Source organism: Bufo gargarizans, chromosome 3 (genome assembly GCF_014858855.1).
Source record: "Bufo gargarizans isolate SCDJY-AF-19 chromosome 3, ASM1485885v1, whole genome shotgun sequence".
NCBI lineage: Eukaryota > Metazoa > Chordata > Amphibia > Anura > Bufonidae > Bufo > Bufo gargarizans.
The window spans coordinates 212,555,413-212,578,089 of record NC_058082.1 but is presented as its reverse complement, the minus strand read 5'-3'; the positions used below and the strand labels follow the sequence as shown (position 1 = coordinate 212,578,089).

The following is a 22,677-nucleotide window of genomic DNA, read 5'->3' as shown; positions in this document are numbered from 1 at the left end:
CTGCAATACCCAGTCCCCATAGCTCTGTGTGCTTTTATTGTGGGAAAAAAACCTATTTGATACATATGCAAATTACCCTGAGATGAGTCCTGTAGGTGAGATGAGTCAGGGACAGGACTCATCTCAGGTAATTTGCATATGTATCAACTCGGGTTGCAAGTTACACAATAAAAGCACACAGAGCTATGGGGACTGGGTATTGCGGATGTGCTAGCAACCCATGTCCTCAGCTCTATACACAAAATCCCGGTGACAGGTTCCCTTTAAAACTTCAGGACAAGCTACCGAACAGACCCATCTACAGACTGATTCATTGCAGTTTTCAGGACGTAACACATGTCAGACTACTTTCACACTTGCGTTAGGGGTTCCGCTTGTGACTTCCGTTTGAAGGCTCTCACAAGCGGCCCTGAACGCATCCGTACTGCCCTAATGCATTCTGAGTGGATGCGGATCCGCTGAGAATGCATCAGTCTGGCAGCGTTTGGCCTCCGCTCCGCTCAGCAGGCGGACACCTGAACGCTGCTTGCAGACGAATCCGTCCAGACTTACAATGTAAGTCAATGGGGACGGATCCGTTTGAATTTGACACAATATGGCTCAATCTTCAAACAGATCCGTCCCCCATTGACTTTCAATGTAAAGTCTGGACGGATCCGTCTGAAGCTACTTTCACACTTAGAATTTTTTCTACAATATAATGCAGACGGATCCGTTCTGAACGGATCCCATCATCTGCATTATATGAGCGGATCCGTCTGAGCAGACCCCAGACGGGTCCGCTCTGAACGCAAGTGTGAAAGTAGCCTTAGCGGAGTCTTACACACAGAGCAGATTTTGTTTTTAGAGCGCATACTGTGGAGTTTTTCTATTTCCAGCATGGCTATTATGCTGCAGATTCTCCTTGGTATGCAAACCGTAAAACCCACAGCAAATCCCACATAGAACGCACATGGCGGGAGATCATTTCATTTTTTGTTTGTGCCAGAAAAGTCTTTTTCCAAAAAGAGGTGTGACATGGTCAGGAAGGGGGCATGGCCAGCAGCCACAACAAATGTATCTTCATTTACGCCAGTTCTCTGGCGCATTCTCCAGCAGCAAAGGGGACATCAAGACTCACGCAGGTTTTTGCAGCGTACATTCTGGGCATTATTTGTCTAAACACATTCTTAAAAAAGGCAAGTCCATGATTTTTAAATGTATGGCCTATCCTTAGGGTAGACCATTAATATGTGATGGGTAGTGCTGCTCTCATTCACTTTAATGCTGCAGTAGCCAGCTCCATCCACTATACAATGGGCAGAGCTCTGGTGCCACTTTTGAACAGGTGGTCACCTTGGGTGCGAGGTATCGGACCCTTGAAGATTAGCTATTGATAACCTAACCCGGTATAGGTTACTTTTACACTAGCCGGATCCAGCAAAAACGCTTCAGTTACTGATAATACAACCATCTGCATCCGTTATGAACGGATCCGGTTCTATTATCTTTAACATAGCCAAGACGGATCAGTCATGAACTCTACTGAAAGTCAATGGGGGACAGGTCAGTTTTCTATTGTGCCAAACTGTGTCCTAGAAAACGGATCAGTCCGTTTTGAGCCGCATCCCATCTCCGGTATGAAAACTGTACAGAATGCATTTTGGAGCATTCCGTTCTTTTCAGTTACGTTTTGTTCCCATTGACAATGAATGGGGACAAAGCGGTAGCGTTTTTTCCCCCGGTATTAAGACCCTATTACAGATCTCAATATCGGAAAATGTTAATGTGAAAGTAGCCTTATAGGTCACCAATATAAAATCCCAGACATTCCCTTTAAGATAATGGTAGGAATCAGATTTTTCACTATACATTTAAAGGGAACCTGTCATGTGGATATTTGATTATAATCTAACTAATTATATACAATCATTAACTACTAAAAAGTACCTTAGGCTAGGTTCACACCTGAGCGTTTTACAGAGCGTACTACGCGCGTTTCCAAAAATACTAAAACGCCTCAAAATATGCCTCAAAAACGCCCAATAAAAACGCCTGTAAAAACCACTTATCGAATACGCTCAGGTGTGAACCCAGCCTTAAGCTGGGTTTACACCTGAGCGTACTCTGTATGCGCGATTTTATCGGGCGTTTACATACGCAGCTCCGGAAACAAGCAAACGCCCATTGTCGAGCGTTCCCGGAAGTCTATGTGCGGGAACGCACGACATTACGCCCCAAAGAAGCTCCTGTACTTCTTGGGGCGTAGGGCATTTTACAGCGCGTTCGTTTGCGCTGTAAAACGCTCAGGTGAGAACCATGCTCATAGGGAATCATTGGTTCTTGCCTGTTGAGCGTTTTACAGCGCGTAGGAACTCGCTGTAAAACGCTCAGGTGTGAACAATGCCTTAGATGTATTCACTTACTGGTGTGACAGATGGTTACCTCATAATATACACACAAAGATGCCGCATGATAATGAGCTGATTTGAGTCCAGCGTGATGTCATTGAGTCCAGCGTATATTTAATTCAGAGCTATAGCCACTCCCCTGCCCACCCGCTGCTGATTCATATGGAAACAAACTGTCATTCAGCAGCAGGTAGGCGGGGAGAGTCAGGAGCTCATAAATATTCATGACTCATCATAATCAGCTGGAGCTTTTCAATACAAGATGTTGGCAGATTGACTGGGTCAAATAAAGAAAGTGACCCAGCATTTTGCCTAAGATAATCAGTCACTTATTTATGTTGCCCTTAGTTAGGACACCATAAAACTGGTGACAGGTTCCCTTTAAGTATAGAACCTCTGGTTCTCATGCCACTGCAACAGATGAGCAATAGAAATACATACTGTATAATTACCCATCCATATTCTACCTTGTGATTTGGGGTAGGAATGCAATATAAACATTTTATATTTATTTCATGCATATCGTACAGAGAAAAACCCTGCACAATTACCGATAAAGATACATAGCATGGTTTATACAGCTGGACAATCCATTATGCTTATAAATTCCCTTGCTATACAGAAGATGTAAATCACTGCTGGCAGTACTGCAGCCTTGGCGGGGAGATCGCAGATGAGGTAACATAGCCGGTCTAATGTGTCTATTAATCATCCTGAGCGTCACTTCCTCAGCAGGCACTGCTCAGTAATACTAGTAGCAACTCATGGTAATCGCTATTTATTCCAAATATAAATGAAACATTTCAGCAGAGAAAGTGTATTTATTGCATTGAGAAGTTACACAATATTCCAATATACTTTCACTGCCAATGTCACAGTTTTCAAGACCTCTGCTTGTTGTCATTCCTTGGGAACCTCAGTGTTCATTGCCAGGTGACACAAATCTGTCCATGTTCACGTGATGATAACACAGCTCTGATAACTGTATACTAACAAATATGCCTGTCACCCGTGTGATCATCACACGACCAGGCCTGATTTTTTTCTCTCCCTTGATGGTTTCTACGATTCCATCTCTGCCCAATGATGTACCATTTCATTATGGTAAGCAGGTAGTTCCTGCAAACTGACGTAAAGTCACAGAGATGGCATGGGCACACAAGCACTGCTTGAGCCATCGCATGCACATATCCCGCTGTAATGGCTGGAGGATAACTCCGATCATGGACATTTAGACCGGGGACCTCTCGCTCTATCAGCCCATTTCATTCCTTTGGCAACGTGGTTTGCCGAGGAGTTGTCCAATGAAAGCCCCCAGGCCTTCCATCCTATTAATCCTATTCAGCCCTGCCAGGGCCTAATAGGCTGCCTGTCCGCATTCCTCCAACAGGCATAACACACTGTAATACTTGAAAAACAATTGATACAGAAAGTATACTAGAAATTCTCAAAAACATTCCATTATACAAAATAAATAAAAAAATAAATAAAAATATGCCTTTAATGGCAAAAAAAAACACTTCAGTTCAGTCTGTAATCCCTTATGGTTTTACCCTTTAAGGACGCAGCCTGGTTTGGTAATTAAGGACACCCCAATTTTTTAATCTCTGCAGTTCAAAAGTCATCACTTTTTTCTTTTTAATGTCTCCATCGACAAAGATATGAAGGCTTGTTTTTTTGCAGGACGAGATATACTTTTTAATGGCACCATATTTGGATCCAATGTACTATAGAAAGGGTGGTCAACAAAAAAAGTAGCCCATCAACAATATCTCCAAATCAAACTGCCTAATATTAGATCTGTCTTAGTTGTCCATAGCAACTAATCAGAGCTCAGCTTTCAGTTCCTATAGGGCTGTGAAAAAAATGAAAGCTGAACTGCGATTGGTTGCGGGCTACTTTTTCATGGGCCACCCTGTATAATACAGCTTGTACCCGCTAGGGATGGTGCGGACACATTTCTCGAGCCCACATCATCAAAGCACCATAAAAGCATGAGGCGGAGTTTTAGTTACCCACTTACAGCGACATACTATTATGGCACTGTGGCTTAAGGGTTAAAGCTCTCTGCTTACAGGCATTTAATGGAAATCTTCACAATTTATTCCAGGTCTTGGTCATGTGACGATCGCAGATCCCATTGCTCCTTACAATAACATTTACGAGCAGTGCACTTGTGTGCGCACGCATCACATGACCAGGAATATAGCGGTTATTTATTTTCCATTTTATAACAAAGAAAGCACAAGAAAAATGGGGCACAAAAATGTAAAAAAGCCACCTCAACTGCAATACTGTAAATGATGTACTCAGATGGGATAACATTTTTGTAATTGACAGATTTGGCTGCTATTCATTTTCATTTCTGCAATTTTACAAAAATTGAGGAATAAATGATAGACCATAACTGTAGAAAACGTGTAAAAAGCCTATACAGGGATATTTCTTAAAATATTAGATAGAGAGACACACACACTGGAGATCACAATTAGAGAACATCAAATTTCCGAAGTGTCAAGGTCACTGTGTAGTCCTATTTCAAAGGATGCAAATAGGAGTAAAAGCAGTATTTTCCGCATATTTCATTAGTCATATATATTCTGAAGCACAGTATAAAAAACTTCAAAATTAGAGAACACTTTCAGATATCTTCGAGTTATTGGTATTAATCTGGCACCTGGTGCAAATTTCCTTAAGGGGGTATTCCAGGCTTTTAATATTGACGACCCATCCTCAGGATAGGATATCAATATCAGATCGACGGGGGTCGGACACCCAGCCGATCAGCTGTATGAAGAGAAGGTGCGCAGGTGCCATCTCCCGTCTCTCTTCCTGCTTGCCATAAACATAGCAGCAGCACGACGAGAGACAGGAGCCGGCACGCGTGCACTGCATACAGCTGATCGGTGGGGGTGCCGGGTGTCAGACCCCTCCTTTCTGATATTGATGAGCTCTCCTGAGGATAGGTCATCAATATTAAAAGCAGAGAAAACCCATTTAATTATCTGACAAATCCTATTTAACTGGAAGCCTAACTTTACAATTTTCACTGGCTTTGCAAGATGGTTAGCCGTTCTAAAGTGACTGAAAGCCCCCAGCAGCAGGTGGTCCAGGTGAAGGCCAAAAGGATGACCCGATTAGGAAGAGCAAGAGAAGTTGATCGTTCCAAATCTGTGATTTCTAGAATATTGCATCTTTACAACAACAAACTCATTCAAACCCCCCCCCAAGAAGGCTGGTCGTCCACTAAAGACAAATGCAAGAGAGGACAGGATAATGTGGGGAATCTCAATGACCTATCAAATCAGCACTGCAGCTGGAATTGCTCACCCATCAGCACTGAACAGGTTAAGGACCTGTCTCACACAGAGTCTAAACATTTAAGAGCATTCGGACTGAAAGCCCACTCTGCAGTGACCAAACCTCTCATGAGCAGAAAGAATCAAAAGCCTAGACTAAAAGGCTGAGGAGCAAGTTGTGTGGGCAGAGGAGAAGTGGTCCAAAGTTCACTTTAGTGATGAAAGCAATTCATTTGGGTCATATGGAAAACATTCTGTTTGTAGTCAAACCGGGGAAAGACTGAACCCAAAGGGTGTATATATATAAAAAAAAAAATATAAATCAAAACGTGGTGGAGGTGGTGGCAGTGCTCCAGATGGCAACCAAAATGGTCGCCAATGCGATTTAGAATTATAAAATGGCAACAAGACTTTGTAGTCTTGTCGCGATTTGCGCCTAAACCCTCTGCTGCTCTGTCTCTTTAAGAAAGAAAAAGGCTTTCAAGGAGTCTTAACTGCGTGGGCTGTAGTTTAGAAAACCCCATTCTCCTAGTCCTAAGCACCCCAGCTATATTATATGCATTTTAAATTTGGCGACTAAAAATTTCATTTGGCCCCTACATTTTTCAGGTTAGGAGCCAATGGCTCCTTGATATTTTTTTTTTGTCTGGAGCCCTGGGTAGTGTTATGGTTTGGAGAACGTTTTTGGCAGCAGGAGTTAGGCCTCTTATACAGCTACATGGCAGAGTGAATGCAAATGTTCATCAGAACCATCTTCCACAACATGTGGTTCCTTCTCTGCATTCACCACTTAAATCAGCCAGCAATTTTCATGCAGGACAATGCCTCCCCCCCCCTCCCCCAGCAAAATAAGTAAAAGCAGTTCCTTGAAACTGAAAACACAGAAATAATGAAAAGGTCAGCTGAGAGACCTTCAAAAATGTAGCTGTAATCTTTCTCTGTGCTAGTCATCGATGTTCTCTAATTCTGATCATTGTGTTCTCTGCAAAATAAAGTATTTTGATTAAGTGCCTCGGTTATTTTGCAAAAAACACTGTTGTAGCCACAACAAAAATTCCTTCAACTGGTGAGCAATGATGATTACATTATTAAAAAAAAATAAAAAATAAAAAAATCAAGCGTTCATAAATTATTCTTTAATTTTCATTGTGTGTATATAGATATCCATCCACACACAGAGATTGATAGATGGATATAGATAGATAGATAATATATACATATATATATATATATATATACACATATACATACACACACATATATATACAGTGGAGGAAATAATTATTTGACCCCTCACTGATTTTGTAAGTTTGTCCAATGACAAAGAAATGAAAAGTCTCAGAACAGTATCATTTCAATGGTAGGTTTATTGTAACAGTGGCAGATAGCACATCAAAAGGAAAATCGAAAAAATAACTTTAAATAAAAGATAGCAACTGATTTGCATTTCATTGAGTGAAATAAGTATTTGAACCCCTACCAACCATTAAGAGTTCTGGCTCCCACAGAGTGGTTAGACACTTCTACTCAATTAGTCACCCTCATTAAGGACACCTGTCTTAACTAGTCACCTGTATAAAAGACACCTGTCCACAGAATCAATCAATCAAGCAGACTCCAAACTCTCCAACATGGGAAAGACCAAAGAGCTGTCCAAGGATGTCAGAGACAAAATTGTAGACCTGCACAAGGCTGGAATGGGCTACAAAACCATTAGCAAGAAGCTGGGAGAGAAGGTGACAACTGTTGGTGCGATTGTTCGAAAATGGAAGGAGCACAAAATGACCATCAATCGACCTCGCTCTGGGGCTCCACGCAAGATCTCACCTCGTGGGGTGTCAATGGTTCTGAGAAAGGTGAAAAAGCATCCTAGAACTACACGGGAGGAGTTAGTTAATGACCTCAAATTAGCAGGGACCACAGTCACCAAGAAAACCATTGGAAACACATTACACCGCAATGGATTAAAATCCTGCAGGGCTCGCAAGGTCCCCCTGCTCAGGAAGGCACATGTGCAGGCCCGTCTGAAGTTTGCCAATGAACACCTGAATGATTCAGAGAGTGACTGGGAGAAGGTGCTGTGGTCTGATGAGACCAAAATAGAGCTCTTTGGCATTAACTCAACTCGCTGTGTTTGGAGGAAGAAAAATGCTGCCTATGACCCCCAAAACACCGTCCCCACCGTCAAGCATGGGGGTGGAAACATTTTGCTTTGGGGGTGTTCTTCTACTAAGGGCACAGGACAACTTATTCGCATAAACGGGAAAATGGACGGAGCCATGTATCGTGAAATCCTGAGCGACAACCTCCTTCCCTCTGCCAGGAAACTGAAAATGGGTCGTGGATGGGTGTTCCAGCACGACAATGACCCAAAACATACAGCAAAGGCAACAAAGGAGTGGCTCAAGAAGAAGCACATTAAGGTCATGGAGTGGCCTAGTCAGTCTCCGGACCTTAATCCAATCGAAAACCTATGGAGGGAGCTCAAGCTCAGAGTTGCACAGAGACAGCCTCGAAACCTTAGGGATTTAGAGATGATCTGCAAAGAGGAGTGGACCAACATTCCTCCTAAAATGTGCGCAAACTTGGTCATCAATTACAAGAAACGTTTGACCTCTGTGCTTGCAAACAAGGGTTTTTCCACCAAGTATTAAGTCTTTTTTTGTTAGAGGGTTCAAATACTTATTTCACTCAATGAAATGCAAATCAGTTGCTATCTTTTATTTAAAAGTTATTTTTTCGATTTTCCTTTTGATGTGCTATCTGCCACTGTTACAATAAACCTACCATTGAAATGATACTGTTCTGAGACTTTTCATTTCTTTGTCATTGGACAAACTTACAAAATCAGTGAGGGGTCAAATAATTATTTCCTCCACTGTATATGTGTATATATATATATATATATATATATATATATATATATATATATATATATATATATATATATATATATACACACACACGCACACACGCACACACACACATATACAGTACAGACCAAAAGTTTGGACACACCTTCTCATTCAAAGAGTTTTCTTTATTTTCACGACTATGAAAATTGTAGATTCACACTGAAGGCATCAAAACTATGAATTAACACATGTGGAATTATATACATAACAAAAAAGTGTGAAACAACTGAAAATATGTCATATTCTAGGTTCTTCAAAGTAGCCACCTTTTGCTTTGATTACTGCTTTGCACACTCTTGGCATTCTCTTGATGAGCTTCAAGAGGTAGTCATCTAAAATGGTTTTCACTTCACAGGTGTGCCCTGTCAGGTTTAATAAGTGGGATTTCTTGCCTTATAAATGGGGTTGGGACCACCAGTTGCGTTTTGGAGAAGTCAGGTGGATACACAGCTGATAGTCCTACTGAATAGACTGTTAGAATTTGTATTATGGCAAGAACAAAGCAGCTAAGTAAAGAAAAACGAGTGGCCATCATTACTTTAAGAAATGAAGGTCAGTCAGTCAGCCGAAAAATTGGGAAAACTTTGAAAGTAAGGGCTATTTGACCATGAAGGAGAGTGCTGGGGTGCTGCACCAGATGACCTGGCCTCTACAGTCACCGGACCTGAGCCCAATCGAGATGGTTTGGGGTGAGCTGGACCGCTAAGTGAAGGCAAAAGGGCCGACAAGTGCTAAGCATCTCTGGAAACTCCTTCAAGACTGTTGGAAGACCATTTCAGGTGACTACCTCTTGAAGCTCATCAAGAGAATGCCAAGAGTGTGGAAAGCAGTAATCAAAGCAAAAGGTGGCTACTTTGAAGAACCTAGAATATGACATTTTCAGTTGTTTCACACTTTTTTGTTTTGTATATAATTCCACATGTGTTAATTCATAGTTTTGATGCCTTCAGTGTGAATCTACAATTTTCATAGTCATGAAAATAAAGAAAACTCTTTAGTAATTGGATCATATATGAGTCAACCAAATTGTGACTCATCTGAGAAGGCAACTGTTTGCTAATCAGTGGAAGTCCAATTCCAATACTGCAGCAAAAATGTAAGCTTTTCCTTCTATGCAACTTTATTAGCAGAGGTGCAGTCACCATCTGCTTCAGAGCCCCCATACATAGGGTTCACTAAACTGCTGTTTTAGACATATGTCTGATAGCCTCCTGGTTCATTTTGGCAGTGAGCTTCTCCACTGTAGCGTGTTGGTCCACCTTTGCAGTCAATATTCATCTCTCACATCAATGGCATTTGGCATCTCTCACATCAATGGCACATTACAAGTTCACCACAACAGCACACATTTTACAAACTGCGTAGTTTGAGAAATACTGCCTTGGCCTGTAATCATCCCTTTTTGCAACTTTGATAAATTTGTTTGGTGTGTCCAAACTTTTGGTCTGTACTGTGTGTGTGTGTGTGTGTGTGTGTGTGTCTATATATATATATTATATATATATATATACACACACACACACACACACACATATATACACATACTCTCTCTCTGTATATATAGAGAGGCATACATACATATATATATATATATACACACACACACACATACACACGTGACAGACGCATACATAAATACACATGTGAATGCAAATGTGTTATTACATAAATTAGCCAATAGAGGACAATACCACTTATATTCATGACTGAGCGTCATAAACGAGTTGGATCATTTATGAGGTTGCAGAAAACGGCAGTAATTCAGCATTAGGCTTAGCTGCAATTCCAAGGCATTCTGTGCGACTTGAAACAGCTTCAAGCTACACTATGTTTTATACGTGGATAACTTGGCACATGATTACTATTTTTTTTTTGTAATAAGCTTTCGTATCTGATCAAATCTGGTACCACAGTGTGCTACTCTAAGCACTACCAAATCAAATTCACTGTGGTTTTTCCTGGTAAGAACATTTATCTTTTATGGAAGTGCTTAATACTTAATAATAGCTGAAGAGATCCGGACCTATGACATGTACTGGAGACTATGGCGTTAGTCAGAAATGGGTCAATATACAGTAAGTATGGTGAAATAGGAGCAGAATAAAAAGTGGAAACACCAACCTGACATATTGAAATGCTCTGGTCTGTGACCCCGATCCATATACCTAGAAATAAATAACCAGTAAAAACCACAGAAAGTGGATGTTCACATAAATAACCCTATACTAGTCAGTCACAAGTGAATACATACAAGTAAAAAACAGTAAAGGTATAAAATAAAGATCCACCTTCAGAGAACTTCACTACAAGGCGGAATAGACAGAATATACCCTTGTGGGGTCATCTTCACATAGTTCCTTCTGTAAAGGTCCATTCACACGTCCGTAATTTGGGTCCGCAATTTGTGGACCCATTCACTTTCAATGGGGCTGGAACGGATGCGAATCCGCATTTTCGGGATCCTCAATTCCGTTCCTGAAAAAAAATAGAACATGTCCTATTCTTGTCCACAATTCTGGACCAGAAAAGGCATTTTCTATTATAGTGTCTGCGATGTGCTGTCCGCAAATTGCAGGTGTCCATGTTTTGCAGATCCGCAAAACACTTACGGACGTGTAAATGGACCCCAAGAACAGTTCTATAAGGAGCAGTACATTAGGAAATGCCATCTTCATCTAAAACGAGAAGTGAAGCCACTCTGCAAATAGACGTTGGGGGAGATTTCTCAAAACTGGTGTAAAGGAAAACTGCGTTAATTGCCAATAGCAACCAACCATAATCCACCTTTCATTTTCCAGGGGACGAAAAATGAAAAGTGGAATCTGATTGGTTGCCATAGGCGATACATCTCCTCCATTTTGTTCATACACAGACCTACGCATTTACAGGGTCTGTGTCTGACCTGCACGCCTCCTCACTTTCCATTACAATAACTTATCCCCTAACATGTGGATAGTGGATAAAGTGATTGTGGAGGGTTTGACCGCTGGGGCCCGTCGGTGAGGAGAACAGGGCACTTCCTCCCGTGTGAATGGAGTGGCAGATACGCAGGTGTGTCTGCCGCCCCATGCAGCTCTATGGGACTAAAGTGGACATCTGGGTACAAGTTTGGCTCTGTTGCAACAAAGATCAAAATATCATTAATGAATTGTGCTAAAACATAACCAATTGCACTAGAGTGCTATGTTCCTAATACCAGATGAACCGCGAGTCATATAAGGTAAGACTACGTTCACATAAATGATAAACGGGTCCTCTATTGTCACAATAGCGGGAGACAGAGGTCACAAACATGATCTGACCAGAGCCTACTGTGCTTGTATAGGCACTACCCAAATCTTTACGGGTTCTCTCACTTACTAAAGAGCGGCAAATAGGACATGCCCATGTGTATATATAGGATACAAAAATTAAAGGCGATCCAATTTTAATTAAGCCCCCTAGCGTGTGGTATCTAAAACAATATACCCATCTGCTCCGGTCACGGTCATGTGCAGCACCACAGCCAATTACGTGCCTCAGTGGTGACATATCGCCAAGTGGCACATCGCTGCTAGGTTACATGCCGTTTGGGGATATGTCACAGCTGAGGCCAGTCATTAGCTGCAGTGGCGCACATGACCATGTCCAGAAGCAAACAAGTTGGGGACTGGATATTTGCCAAACAGAGCCAGGGTGTTGGGGAACAGGAGAGTATGATTTTATTAGGCACCTCAAGCCATAGCGCTTAATTAAAAAGGGTCCCAATTCTCGGATACCCCTTTAATAATAATTCAGCTAAAGTCAAGAATGCAGATATCATGATGAAACAATGTGTCCCAAAAAAATGAGACGAGAAAAAGAAATACCGAAAGGCAAAGATGCCTTTAACTAAGATGTGCAAGGAAAACCTTGGACAATCTTATTTTACTAAGGGTATTTTCACACTAGCGTTATTCTTTTTCGGTATTGAGTTCTGTCACAGGGGCTCAATAACGGAAATAATTGCTTCAGTTTTATCTTAATGCATTCTGAATGGAAAGCAATCCGTTCAGTATGCATCAGGATGTCTTCCGTTCAGTCCCTTTACGGCATGCTGCAGTATTTTCTCCGGCCCAAATTCTGGAATACTTGCCAGACGGCCAGATCCGGCCTTAATTCCCAATGAAATGTATTAATGCCGGATTCGGTACCAAGTGTTCCAAAAAACCGGATCCAGTTTCCCGGTCTGCGCATGCGCAGACCTTTAAAAGTGGCAAAAAATAAATACGGGATCCATTTTCATTTGTCAGACGGATCCAAATCCGTATCTGTCTACAAATGATATCCGTTTGCATACGGATTTCCGAATTCGGCAGGCAGTTCCAGCGACGGAACTGCCTGCCGGATTCTCAAACTGCAAGTGTGAAAGTAGCCTTAGCTTATTAAGCTTTTTCATAGAGCTGATCTCACTGACGATTCAATTTTCCATCATCTCACCATGTATGCCACAGAGACAAACATCTTCAGCTTACTCCCACTAAAAGGTTCAGTGCATAGAATGTAAAGTGTGGGGGAAGGGCAGGATGCTTATAACAGAAATTACAAGGATAATGTCTTATTTAAGCCGCCCAATTGTCGGGAAGATTTTTGGAACTGAACGCTCCTACGAACGCTCGTTCTCGATGATCTGCCTGTTCTTCGGGTGAAGCGACGTAAAATGCGGACAGCCTCAGTCACTGTTTCTGGGCAGTAGACTGTGCTGTATGGACAGTACTCCGCTGCCCAGAAACAATTCAGCTGTAGGAGGACGAAGCATGGTGGTAGCCATCACTCATCCACATACCATGGAGGTGATCGCTAAATGTAAATGCATTGCTACACCACCACTAATGAGCAGGCAGCTATGAGGAGGGAAGGCTTCCTTCCTGACAATCGTCCTCTCATCGGCACAGTGTAAATGTACCTTAATTCAGACCAAGCGTGAGTGAAGTGCCATTTGGTACTTACAGTTAAAGGTTCTCCTTGAAGTGCTTGCAGTACGAAGTTACTAACGACTCTTCCATCGTTCATGTGCATACGTGGCCCAAAGGTATTAAATATCCGAGCCACCCTGACCTCCACACCTTCCTGCCAACAAAACCATGAGTTTAGAGAACACCTTTTAGCTTATTTAATGCACAGTCAAAATGGTCATTAAAGGATTTTTCTGGGAATTGGATATTGATGGTCTATCCTCAGAATAGATCACCATCTTGGCAATGGGAGTCTGATACCCTGTACCCCAACAAACCAGACGTTTGAAAGCAGCCCTATGGTCTCCTCACAGCAAACAAACCGAAGTGCCATACATTGTATAGAGACCATGCCTGGTATTGCATATTGGGAACCAAATAATTCCAAAATCATATAATAACCTCCAGCACACTGCTGTGAAGAACTAGGACAATGGCTGGACCACCCCCGAGCCCAGAGCTCATCTTCAATGAAAGCGCTCAAGCTTATTTGGATGATACGAGGCAGAGCCTCTCTGAACTTGAGGTTTTTACAAAGAAGCATGAAAAATATATTTTTGCAGATTTAATTTTAATTCAGAAAGCAAGGGTCTTGAATGGCAGCTGTAAGAAGGAAGCTGCATGAGGCGAGGAGGATACTCAACATCAACTACCTAGAAGGCTTTTCTGACTACACAGAGATTAAGCGTCTTTATGAAGTCCCAGCCTCTTGGGAGATAAGCCAACAGTAAAAAGAGCAGTACTGAGAGGTCACAGCAGCACTTAAAGTATATTGGTCCCTGCAGTCATGGACTGTTGAGAGTTAAAGAGGACCTTTCATCTGTTTAGCCCTAGTCTAAGTAACTGCAGGGTGAGCGCTTCAAAGAACGCCTTATTGTTGATCGGGTCAGATTTGAGAAACTAGTATATATTTTTCAAAGCAAATCCCAAAGGAACTTTTCTGTTCTCATATGTGAAGACTAAGATTTAACTTCTACAAAACAATAAGGTATACTTAAAAAAAAATAAAAAAATAATAATAATTGGATAATGCTTTTTCTTTTAAATCTCCATAGAAATGGCTATGATCACTGCTGAGAAAAATCCATACTTCAGCTTCAGTTCAATCCCCCTTGGTTTGAATTGGAGTCCTTTATTCTATTGTTCAAAAAATGCAAGAGGAAATAATACCATAAAAATTTAAAGGCTTTAGCCCACCATAAGAATGCATCACCTATCCCGAAGGATAGGGGGATAAGTATCTGATCATTGGGGGTCCAACTGATCACAACTAGGTCCCAGAGCTCCCGAAGTGAATGGTGGCCATGCATTTGTGCTACTCCTTTATTCAACTCTATGGGACTGCTGAAGATAAAGGAGTGGCGTACTTCTCTTCGGCATTCTTACGGAGTCCAATGGAGTGACAGCGCACAGGCACCTCATTTGTGTCATTGGTGGGATTCTCCACTCCTCTATAACCAGATACGTATCTCCTATTCTGTGGACAGGGGATACGTTTCTATGGTCGGACAACCCCTTTAAGTAAAGGTACCTTACTCAGACCCAGTCTAAAAAGTGAATTTCCTGAAGTATGGTATACAGAAACTGGAAGGATCACTTTTATTAAAGGTTCCCAGACAATAAGCTGATCATAGGTTGCCCTTCTGCAGGGACTCTCAGTAAGCAGGGAACATGGCAGCAAGCGTTGAATTCATCTGCAGCACCATCGCAGGACAAATGAAGAATTACAAAATTTTCATTGATATCAGACTGTCAGGTCCTTAACCCTTTCCCGACCAGCGGCACAATAGTATGCCGCTGACCAAGTCTTTAAAGATGGCGCCGGAGCTTGTGTGCAGCAGCCCCGGCGCAGACGGGGAAGGGTAAGGATGGGGCTCTGGGGGGGCTGTCTCCCTCTCCATCGGAAGGGTAAGGATGGGGCTCTCTCCCTCTCCATCGGGGGGCTGCAAAGGTACAGCAGCCTATGGAGCCTTTGCCTGTAATAGGGCTCCACAGGAAACAAGCAATTTTCTAATAGACTCCAATGCTAGTGCATTGGGGTCTATGAGAATAGCAATCTAATGATTGCTTGTTATAGTTCCTATGGAATCTATATTATAAAAAAAAAAAAAAAAAAAAAACACACATTCAAATCATCCCCCCTTTTCCCAAAATAAAAGAACAAAAAAATAAAAAAAAAAATAAAATACACATCATGGGTGTCGCAAGGTGCGAAAACACCCATAGTATGAAAATATATTCCCTATACGACAAACAGCAAAACGGAAAAAAGTGTCAAAATGACTGTTTTTGGTTGCTTCATTTTCTACAAAAAATTTTAATAAAAAGTGATCAAAAAAAGTCACACACACCCCAGAATGGCATCAATGAAAAGTTCAGATCGCCCTGTAAAAAATGAGCCCCCACACAGCTCCATACACATAATTACAAGAAAAAGTTTTTGGGGTCAAAATATGTCAAATCGCAAGAAATACTATACATATAAAAAGGTATCACCGGATTCGTACTGACCTGTAGAATAAAAGTAACTGGTCAGTTTTATCGCACATCGAACGTCGTAAATAAAAAAAAACTGTAAAACTGTGGTGGAATTGCTTTTTTTTTTTCAATTTCACCCCATTTTGATTTTTTTTTCCCCGCTTGCCACTACATCATATGCAATATTAAATAATGGCGTTGGAAAGTACAACTAATCCTGCAAAAAACAAGCCCTCATATGGCTATGTGAACAGACAAATAAAGAGGTTATGCTCTGGGAGGACAGGGAGCGCAAAACGAAAACGCAAAAACTAAAAAACCTCCGGGGTAGAAAGGGTTAAAAGGGGTTGTCTTGGTTCAGCAAATGGCATTTATCATGTAGACAAAGTTAATACAAGGCACTTAATAAGGTATTGTGATTGTCCATATTGCCTATGATGGATTCATTTTTCCAATGAAACGAGCAGTGTATAATGTGATGGAAAAAATTTATCAGGCCAGCAAAGGAGGCAATACAGGGCTCCAGATGGCGACCAAAATGGTCGCCAATGCGACTTAAAATTACAAAATGGAGACAAGACTTTGTAGTATCGAATGGCAATACTTTTTTATGATATCGAATCAAAATTTTGGTATCGTGACAACCCTAGGTAATACATGTCTTTTTTTATTATACCGTAATTATATGTATTTTAAATTTGGTGCCAAAAAATTTAATTTGGCTCCTAAATTTTTTCAGGTTAGGAGCGAATGGCTCCTTGATATTTTTTTTTAGTCTGGAGCACTGCAATATGGACACTCACAATACATTAGTAAGCGCCTTGTATGAACTTTGTCTACGTGATAAATGCTGTTTGCTGAACTGAGACATTCCCTTAAAAAGGGTTTTCAGAGTTAATTTTTTTACTGATGACCTATCCTCTGGATAGGTCATCAGCATCTGATCGGTGGGGTGTCAGGACCCCTGCCAATGAACTGTTTGAGAAGGCACCGGCACCCGCAGTAGTGCCGCAGTCTCCTCTTTGCTTACCAAGCACAGCTCTGTACATTTTATAGCGGCTGTGCTTGGTATCGCAGCTCAGCCACATTCACTTCTATGGGGCTGATCTGCGCCTAAGCCATGTGACCGATGAACGTGATGCCTCATGGGCTAGGAAGAGTCGGAGAAGGCCGCAGTTGTGGAATACAAGGAGTTACTATAACAGACATGTCAGGTTACAGGTCCTCTTTAACAATGAAACTGTTCTTCTCTGAACAGTGGTCTGACCTAGGGATGAGCAAATAGACTTCAGATGAAACATCCGAAGTCGATTTGCATCAAACTTTTTTTGAATACTGTACGGAGCGAGTGCTCTATTAGAATGTATTGTCTCAAATGAGCCGAAGTTATTACTTGCAAGACTTCACATGATAACTTAATAAATTGATTTCTACTTTAAAAAAACGAGATTTTTGTATAACTTACCAGTAAAATCTCTTTCTCGCTCTTTCCTTGGGGGACACAGAAGACCTTGGGACACAGAAGACCTTGGGTATAGCTCATCTCCATAGGAGGCGTGACACTAAGTGAAGACTGTTAAGCCCCTCCTCCACAGCTATACCCTCAGCCTGGAGAGAGAGACTGCCAGTTGCGTGTCCAAGCAGTGAGAAAAGGCAAAGTCCAACAAGGAACCAACAAGCCAACTACCCAACGGGTAACAAAAACTCGGAAACCGTACAGAGAAAAACAATGAATGGGTGGGTGCTGTGTCCCCCAAGGAAAGAGCGAGAAAGAGATTTTACTGGTAAGTTATACAAAAATCTCGTTTTCTCGCCCAGTTTCCTTGGGGGACACAGAAGACCTTGGGACGTTCAAAAGCAGTCCAAAAGGGGGAGGGACCACAGCACCAAGGTGAAGCACCCGAAAGGCATCAATGAACCGCCGCCCGCAAACCCAGGCGGGGCAGGCAGCATCTGCCAAAGTCAGAGTATGCACCCTGTAGAACTTGTCAAGGCGTGCAAGGTAGACCTGTGGCCGCCTTGCCCAAATGCATGGCCGAAGCCCAATGCCTCCGGCCCAGGAGGCACCGACCGCTCTGGTGAAATGAACGGTGACACCAAGACAGAATCCTGCCCTTGGTGCGGAAACCTCAGCAATAGCCAATCTGAGCAAGCGGAGGACAACCACCCTGGAGTCCGTCAACCCTATGCACAGACCTCCTGGAAACCCAAGAGGCCGAACATCTACAAGAGTCGGAGATCTCCAAGTAAAAAAACGGCAAGGCCCAAACAACGTCCAAATAGGTGAGGTGTTGAAGCGAAAGGCAAACACCACCTTCAGAAGGAAGGAAGGAAGGAAGGAACGAAGAAAAACGGGATGTAGAACAGCCCTGTCCTGGAAAAGACAGAAGGCTCGTAACAAAAAAAGGGCCATTCCGGCACCCGTCAGAGACACGACTGATACAGAACACAACCGTACCGGACAGAAGGGGTAGAGAGAACCTCTGTAACGGCCCCAAGGACAAGATTGGAGCGCCGAGAGCTCAGTATATAGTCCCAGGGCGGTACCGAAGGACAGTACAGAGGAACCAAAGAGCCACTCCGAGGAAGAAGGTCTTGGCAGGCCCAGAGGGCCGGGAACGCTGGAAGAGGAAGAACAGCGCCGACACTTGACACCCCAAGTAAAAGACAGAACCATGGGGAGAGAAATTCAGAGTGGGGAATGCACAGCTTCCCACAGAACCCCATACAAAAAAACCCTAAGCCTTACGACAGATCCTGGACGAAACACAGCCAGGAGTGGACAGTAGCGAACCCGCTGGAGTCGCCTGGCAAGCGGGCGAAAACCCAATGTGATCAGGCGCAGACCAGTAACACGGGCAGAAGGGTCGACAAAACTAGCCCCGTCGGCCCTCGAACAACGTTGTCCCGTATCCACCCGAGTGGGGGAGCAGAGGACAGATGGAAAGAACCCAAAGGATCCGCCAGATACCAGGAGAAGACAGGCAAAAGTCCATGCTGATGTAACCACGTTGTACAGCCCCGGTGTGGGAGATCAAAGGACAATCTGGATCGAAAAAGGTAGTCCCCCCAAGTTATCAAGAAGGCAAGTCTACAGCAGGACCATGCAATCTGCACTCAGCGGGAGGACAGCACGCGGTAGACTCGGTAAATAGGCACACAGCTAATACAGCCAGTGTGAACCAGGGAGACAGCACGAGGCCAAAAGGAACACCGGAACCATCCACATGAACAACCATGCTCTCCCCAGAGGGGAGGACAGTGAAAGAACAGCCTCTGAAGTCCGGCGGGAAGCCACATCGGAGTGATCCGTACCGAGCGGGAGCCAAACAAAGCCGGCGAGATAAGGCAGTGGAGACAGAGGCCGGCATAACACCCTCCAACCGAAAGGAGGAGGAGTGGGCAACAGGGAAGCCATAGGCCAGCTGAAAAGCAGAACCCGCTACACTGAGAGACGCCCGGCTCCACCGCCTCGCAGAAGGCGAATACCTTGGAGAACCCAAGGCGGAGGTCCTCCGGACCTGGGTAATCGAGCACCCAAGAGAAGTTGGGTGACCTTCCAGAGAATAGCAGCCCGAACCTGGCAGCAGATCAAACAGAAGCGCAGAGGCGCCAAGAGGAAGGACTCATACCACACTGCATCCGAAGAGGAGGAAATTGCAGCAGGCAAGGGAATCGCAGTCCTGCACGAGCCAACGAAGAATTCGAGAGGCGCTGCAGACAACAGCACTCCCGAGCATGTGACCACTAGCGCAGGGGAACAATGCTGCGGGAGGACGAATGGGTACGTATCTAGGGACCACGAACACACCCCGGGCGGAAGGGCCACGAAAGGAATGAGTACCACCCAGCTAGGTGCAGTAGCGAACAAGTAGAGCCCGTCTACTTATAAAAAAAGGTATATACCTTTGAATACATTGGGCATTCATCTGCTGTTTGTTGGACACCACCTCAGGCCCACACAGTTGGACCGAATGAGCTCTTTAGAGAATAGTGCAAGGCTTGCTGGAAGCACCATATCCCAAGAGAAAAAAGTACATCTCAGGATAAAGGGGGGCATACGGACAAGTAGCCCCGTAAGCAGTGAGAAGGCCAACCCACCTATGGGAGGAGAAGGCATACACGGCCCAAACAACGGATAGAGCGCACAAGAAAGTCCGCCCACTGCAAAAAATAGTCACTCAGCGAAGAATCAGCCAGAGTCCAACCGGAACAATGGAAGTGCAAAGTGCAACCCGAAAGGTAGTCATGCACAAGACTAGTACGGCATGCGATGGAACGCAAACAGTCCGCCCAGAAAAGGGGGAAAATGTACCTGGCAACCACTGCAGAGGCCTGCCCAAAAAAAGGGGAGGATGCCAAGGCCAGTACCTACTCCGGAAAGGTAGGACATACCATACTCCGCCCAGAAGGGGGCCATGCCCATGGCCGCACATATCCAGCAGAACGCAGGAAGGTCCACTTTAGTGAAAGGGGGCATGCACAGGTTATTCTATCATTAAGTGATTGTGCAAAAATCCACCCAACACCGAATGAAGGGGGACGTGTACCAGTCCAGCACAGCATAAACAAGGACAGCCGTGGATCGTGTGAGCGTGCAAAATGCCGCCCATGGAATAATGGGGGGCCATGCACAAGACCAGCACCGTATCCAATGGAAGTGCCAGCATTCCACCTAAGTTAGAGGGCATGCTCATGACCGGCAACGCATCCAGTGAGTGCAGTATTCCGCCCAGAAATGTTGGGGTCATGCACATGGCCAGCCACGCATCCAGTGAGAGCGCCGCCATGGATGAGAGTGCACGTATGTCGCCTGAGGAAAGGAGACATGTCCATGGCCGGCAGCGAATCCAGTGAGAGTGCAGCACACCGCCCACGGAAGGGGGGGGTGGTGGCCATGCAGATGGCCTGCAACGGATCCAGTGAGAGTGCAGTGTACCTATGAAAGGGGTTCACGCACACGGCCGGCACCGTATCCGGTGAGAGTGCAGTATTCCGCCTATGGAAGGTGTTCATGCACATGGCCGGCAGCGAATCCAGTGTTCCGCCTATGGAAGGGGAACGTGCACATGGCCGGCACCGTAACCGGGGAAAGTGCAGTATACCTCCTTATCCTGGGAGAGTGCAGTATACCTCTCATGGAAGGGGTTCATGCACATGGCCAGCACCTGCACATAGCCGGCAGCGAATCCAGTGAGTGCAGCGTCCCGCCTGTGGAAGGGGGTCGTGCATATGGCCAACACAGCATCCGGCGAGAGTGCAGCAGTCCGCCTAGAAAAGGGGGATCATGCACGAGGCCAGGCCGCAGCCAGGGAGAGTGCAGTATTCCGCCTAGGAAGGAGGGTCATGCACCTGCAGCCACCAGAACTGGAGTGGGTGACGAAGTCTGGTCAGAAAAAAATCTGCATGCACTTGGCAAGCGCCGAATCCCGGGAGAGGGCTAGAAAAAACGCCTGGGAGGCGCCGCGGCCGGGGAACACGACACACCGCCTAAGAGAGGGGGGCATGCATACAGACAGCAGTACTGAATGATGAGGCTGCCGCGTCCTGCGCAGCCCACAAGTCCAGTTATTTAAAACAAAATAATAGTATTTTTTTTTTTTTTTTATTATCTTATTATCATTATTATTTATTTATTAATATTACAGCCTCCCTGAGGCAGAAAGGGGGCCACCATACAGGGGCACAGGCCGTACAGGCCCTCAGGAGCCGGCCAGTACCCAAAGGGTTAACAGGCATCTGGCCTGGGGGCGGCGCAGCGAACCCCTGGGGGTGGGGGAACCTCCAGGCGGGAAGAATCCGCGCCTGGAGAGTTCCCGCCCCCCCCCCCCCAGAGGCCAGAATGTTGCGGCCTAGTAGGCCGTGAAGCCGGGGCCTAAATTATAGCGTCGCCCGGCTGACCGGGGCCGCAAGTATTTAAAGTATCGGCCGGCCTAAGCCGGCCGCGGGAGCCCCCGTACCGGTCGCGGGTGCCCAACCCGAGCGCCGGAAGTGCGCAGCAGGCCGCGAAGCCTGAACAAACTATGCAGCGCCCCGGCCGGCCGGAATGCACCGACGGCCGGCCGGGACCTGTTGGAACACAGCGCTATCCAATGCCGGCTGCGGGAGCCCACCCGGCAGCCGGGAGAATCAGGGACCCGAGAGGAGCGTGGAAGTGCGGCCCAGTAGGCCGCGATGTCTGGGCCCAAATTTGCGGCGTCCGGCCAACCGGACGGATGGTCGGCCGGCCTAGTTAGAGCATAGTGCGCACATGCAATGCAGACCGCGGGTGCCCACCCCGCGGCCCGGAAGAGTCAGGGGCCCGAGGAAGGAGCACCGGATGGTGCGGGCCAGCAGGCCGCGAAGCCTGGACTAAATTTTGGCGGCGCCCAGGATTACCCATGCCGTCAGGAGCGGCAGCAGGTCCTGAGCAGCGCACCGGTAAGCGCCCCCTCTTTGCGCGCGTCCTGCACCAGCGGTATGATCTATGGCGGGGAAGAGAGGGAGCAGATTGCCGCCTTGCGGCACCCCAGGGACCACCCTAGGTCCAGCAGGGCCACCCTATAGCCACTCTGCTCGGATAGGCTACCAGTATGGGGGTCAGTCACGCAGGAGACCGGGGAGGGAGGGGACGTAGGGCTGG

The 22,677-nt window shown here is 45.0% G+C and overlaps 1 protein-coding gene across 3 annotated transcripts in view; it reads right to left on the bottom strand.

Moving 5' to 3' along the window:
- Positions 1-22,677, bottom strand: part of UXS1 (UDP-glucuronate decarboxylase 1) — a 94,636-nt gene that overhangs the window by 19,540 nt on the left and 52,419 nt on the right. For all 3 annotated transcript variants that reach the window (XM_044284609.1, XM_044284611.1, XM_044284610.1), the window contains exons 10-11: positions 13,573-13,692; positions 10,726-10,769 (exon numbers count right to left, since the gene is read on the bottom strand). In XM_044284609.1, the coding sequence (XP_044140544.1) occupies positions 10,726-10,769; positions 13,573-13,692 (164 nt within the window). The remainder of the gene's footprint in view (positions 1-10,725; positions 10,770-13,572; positions 13,693-22,677) is intronic.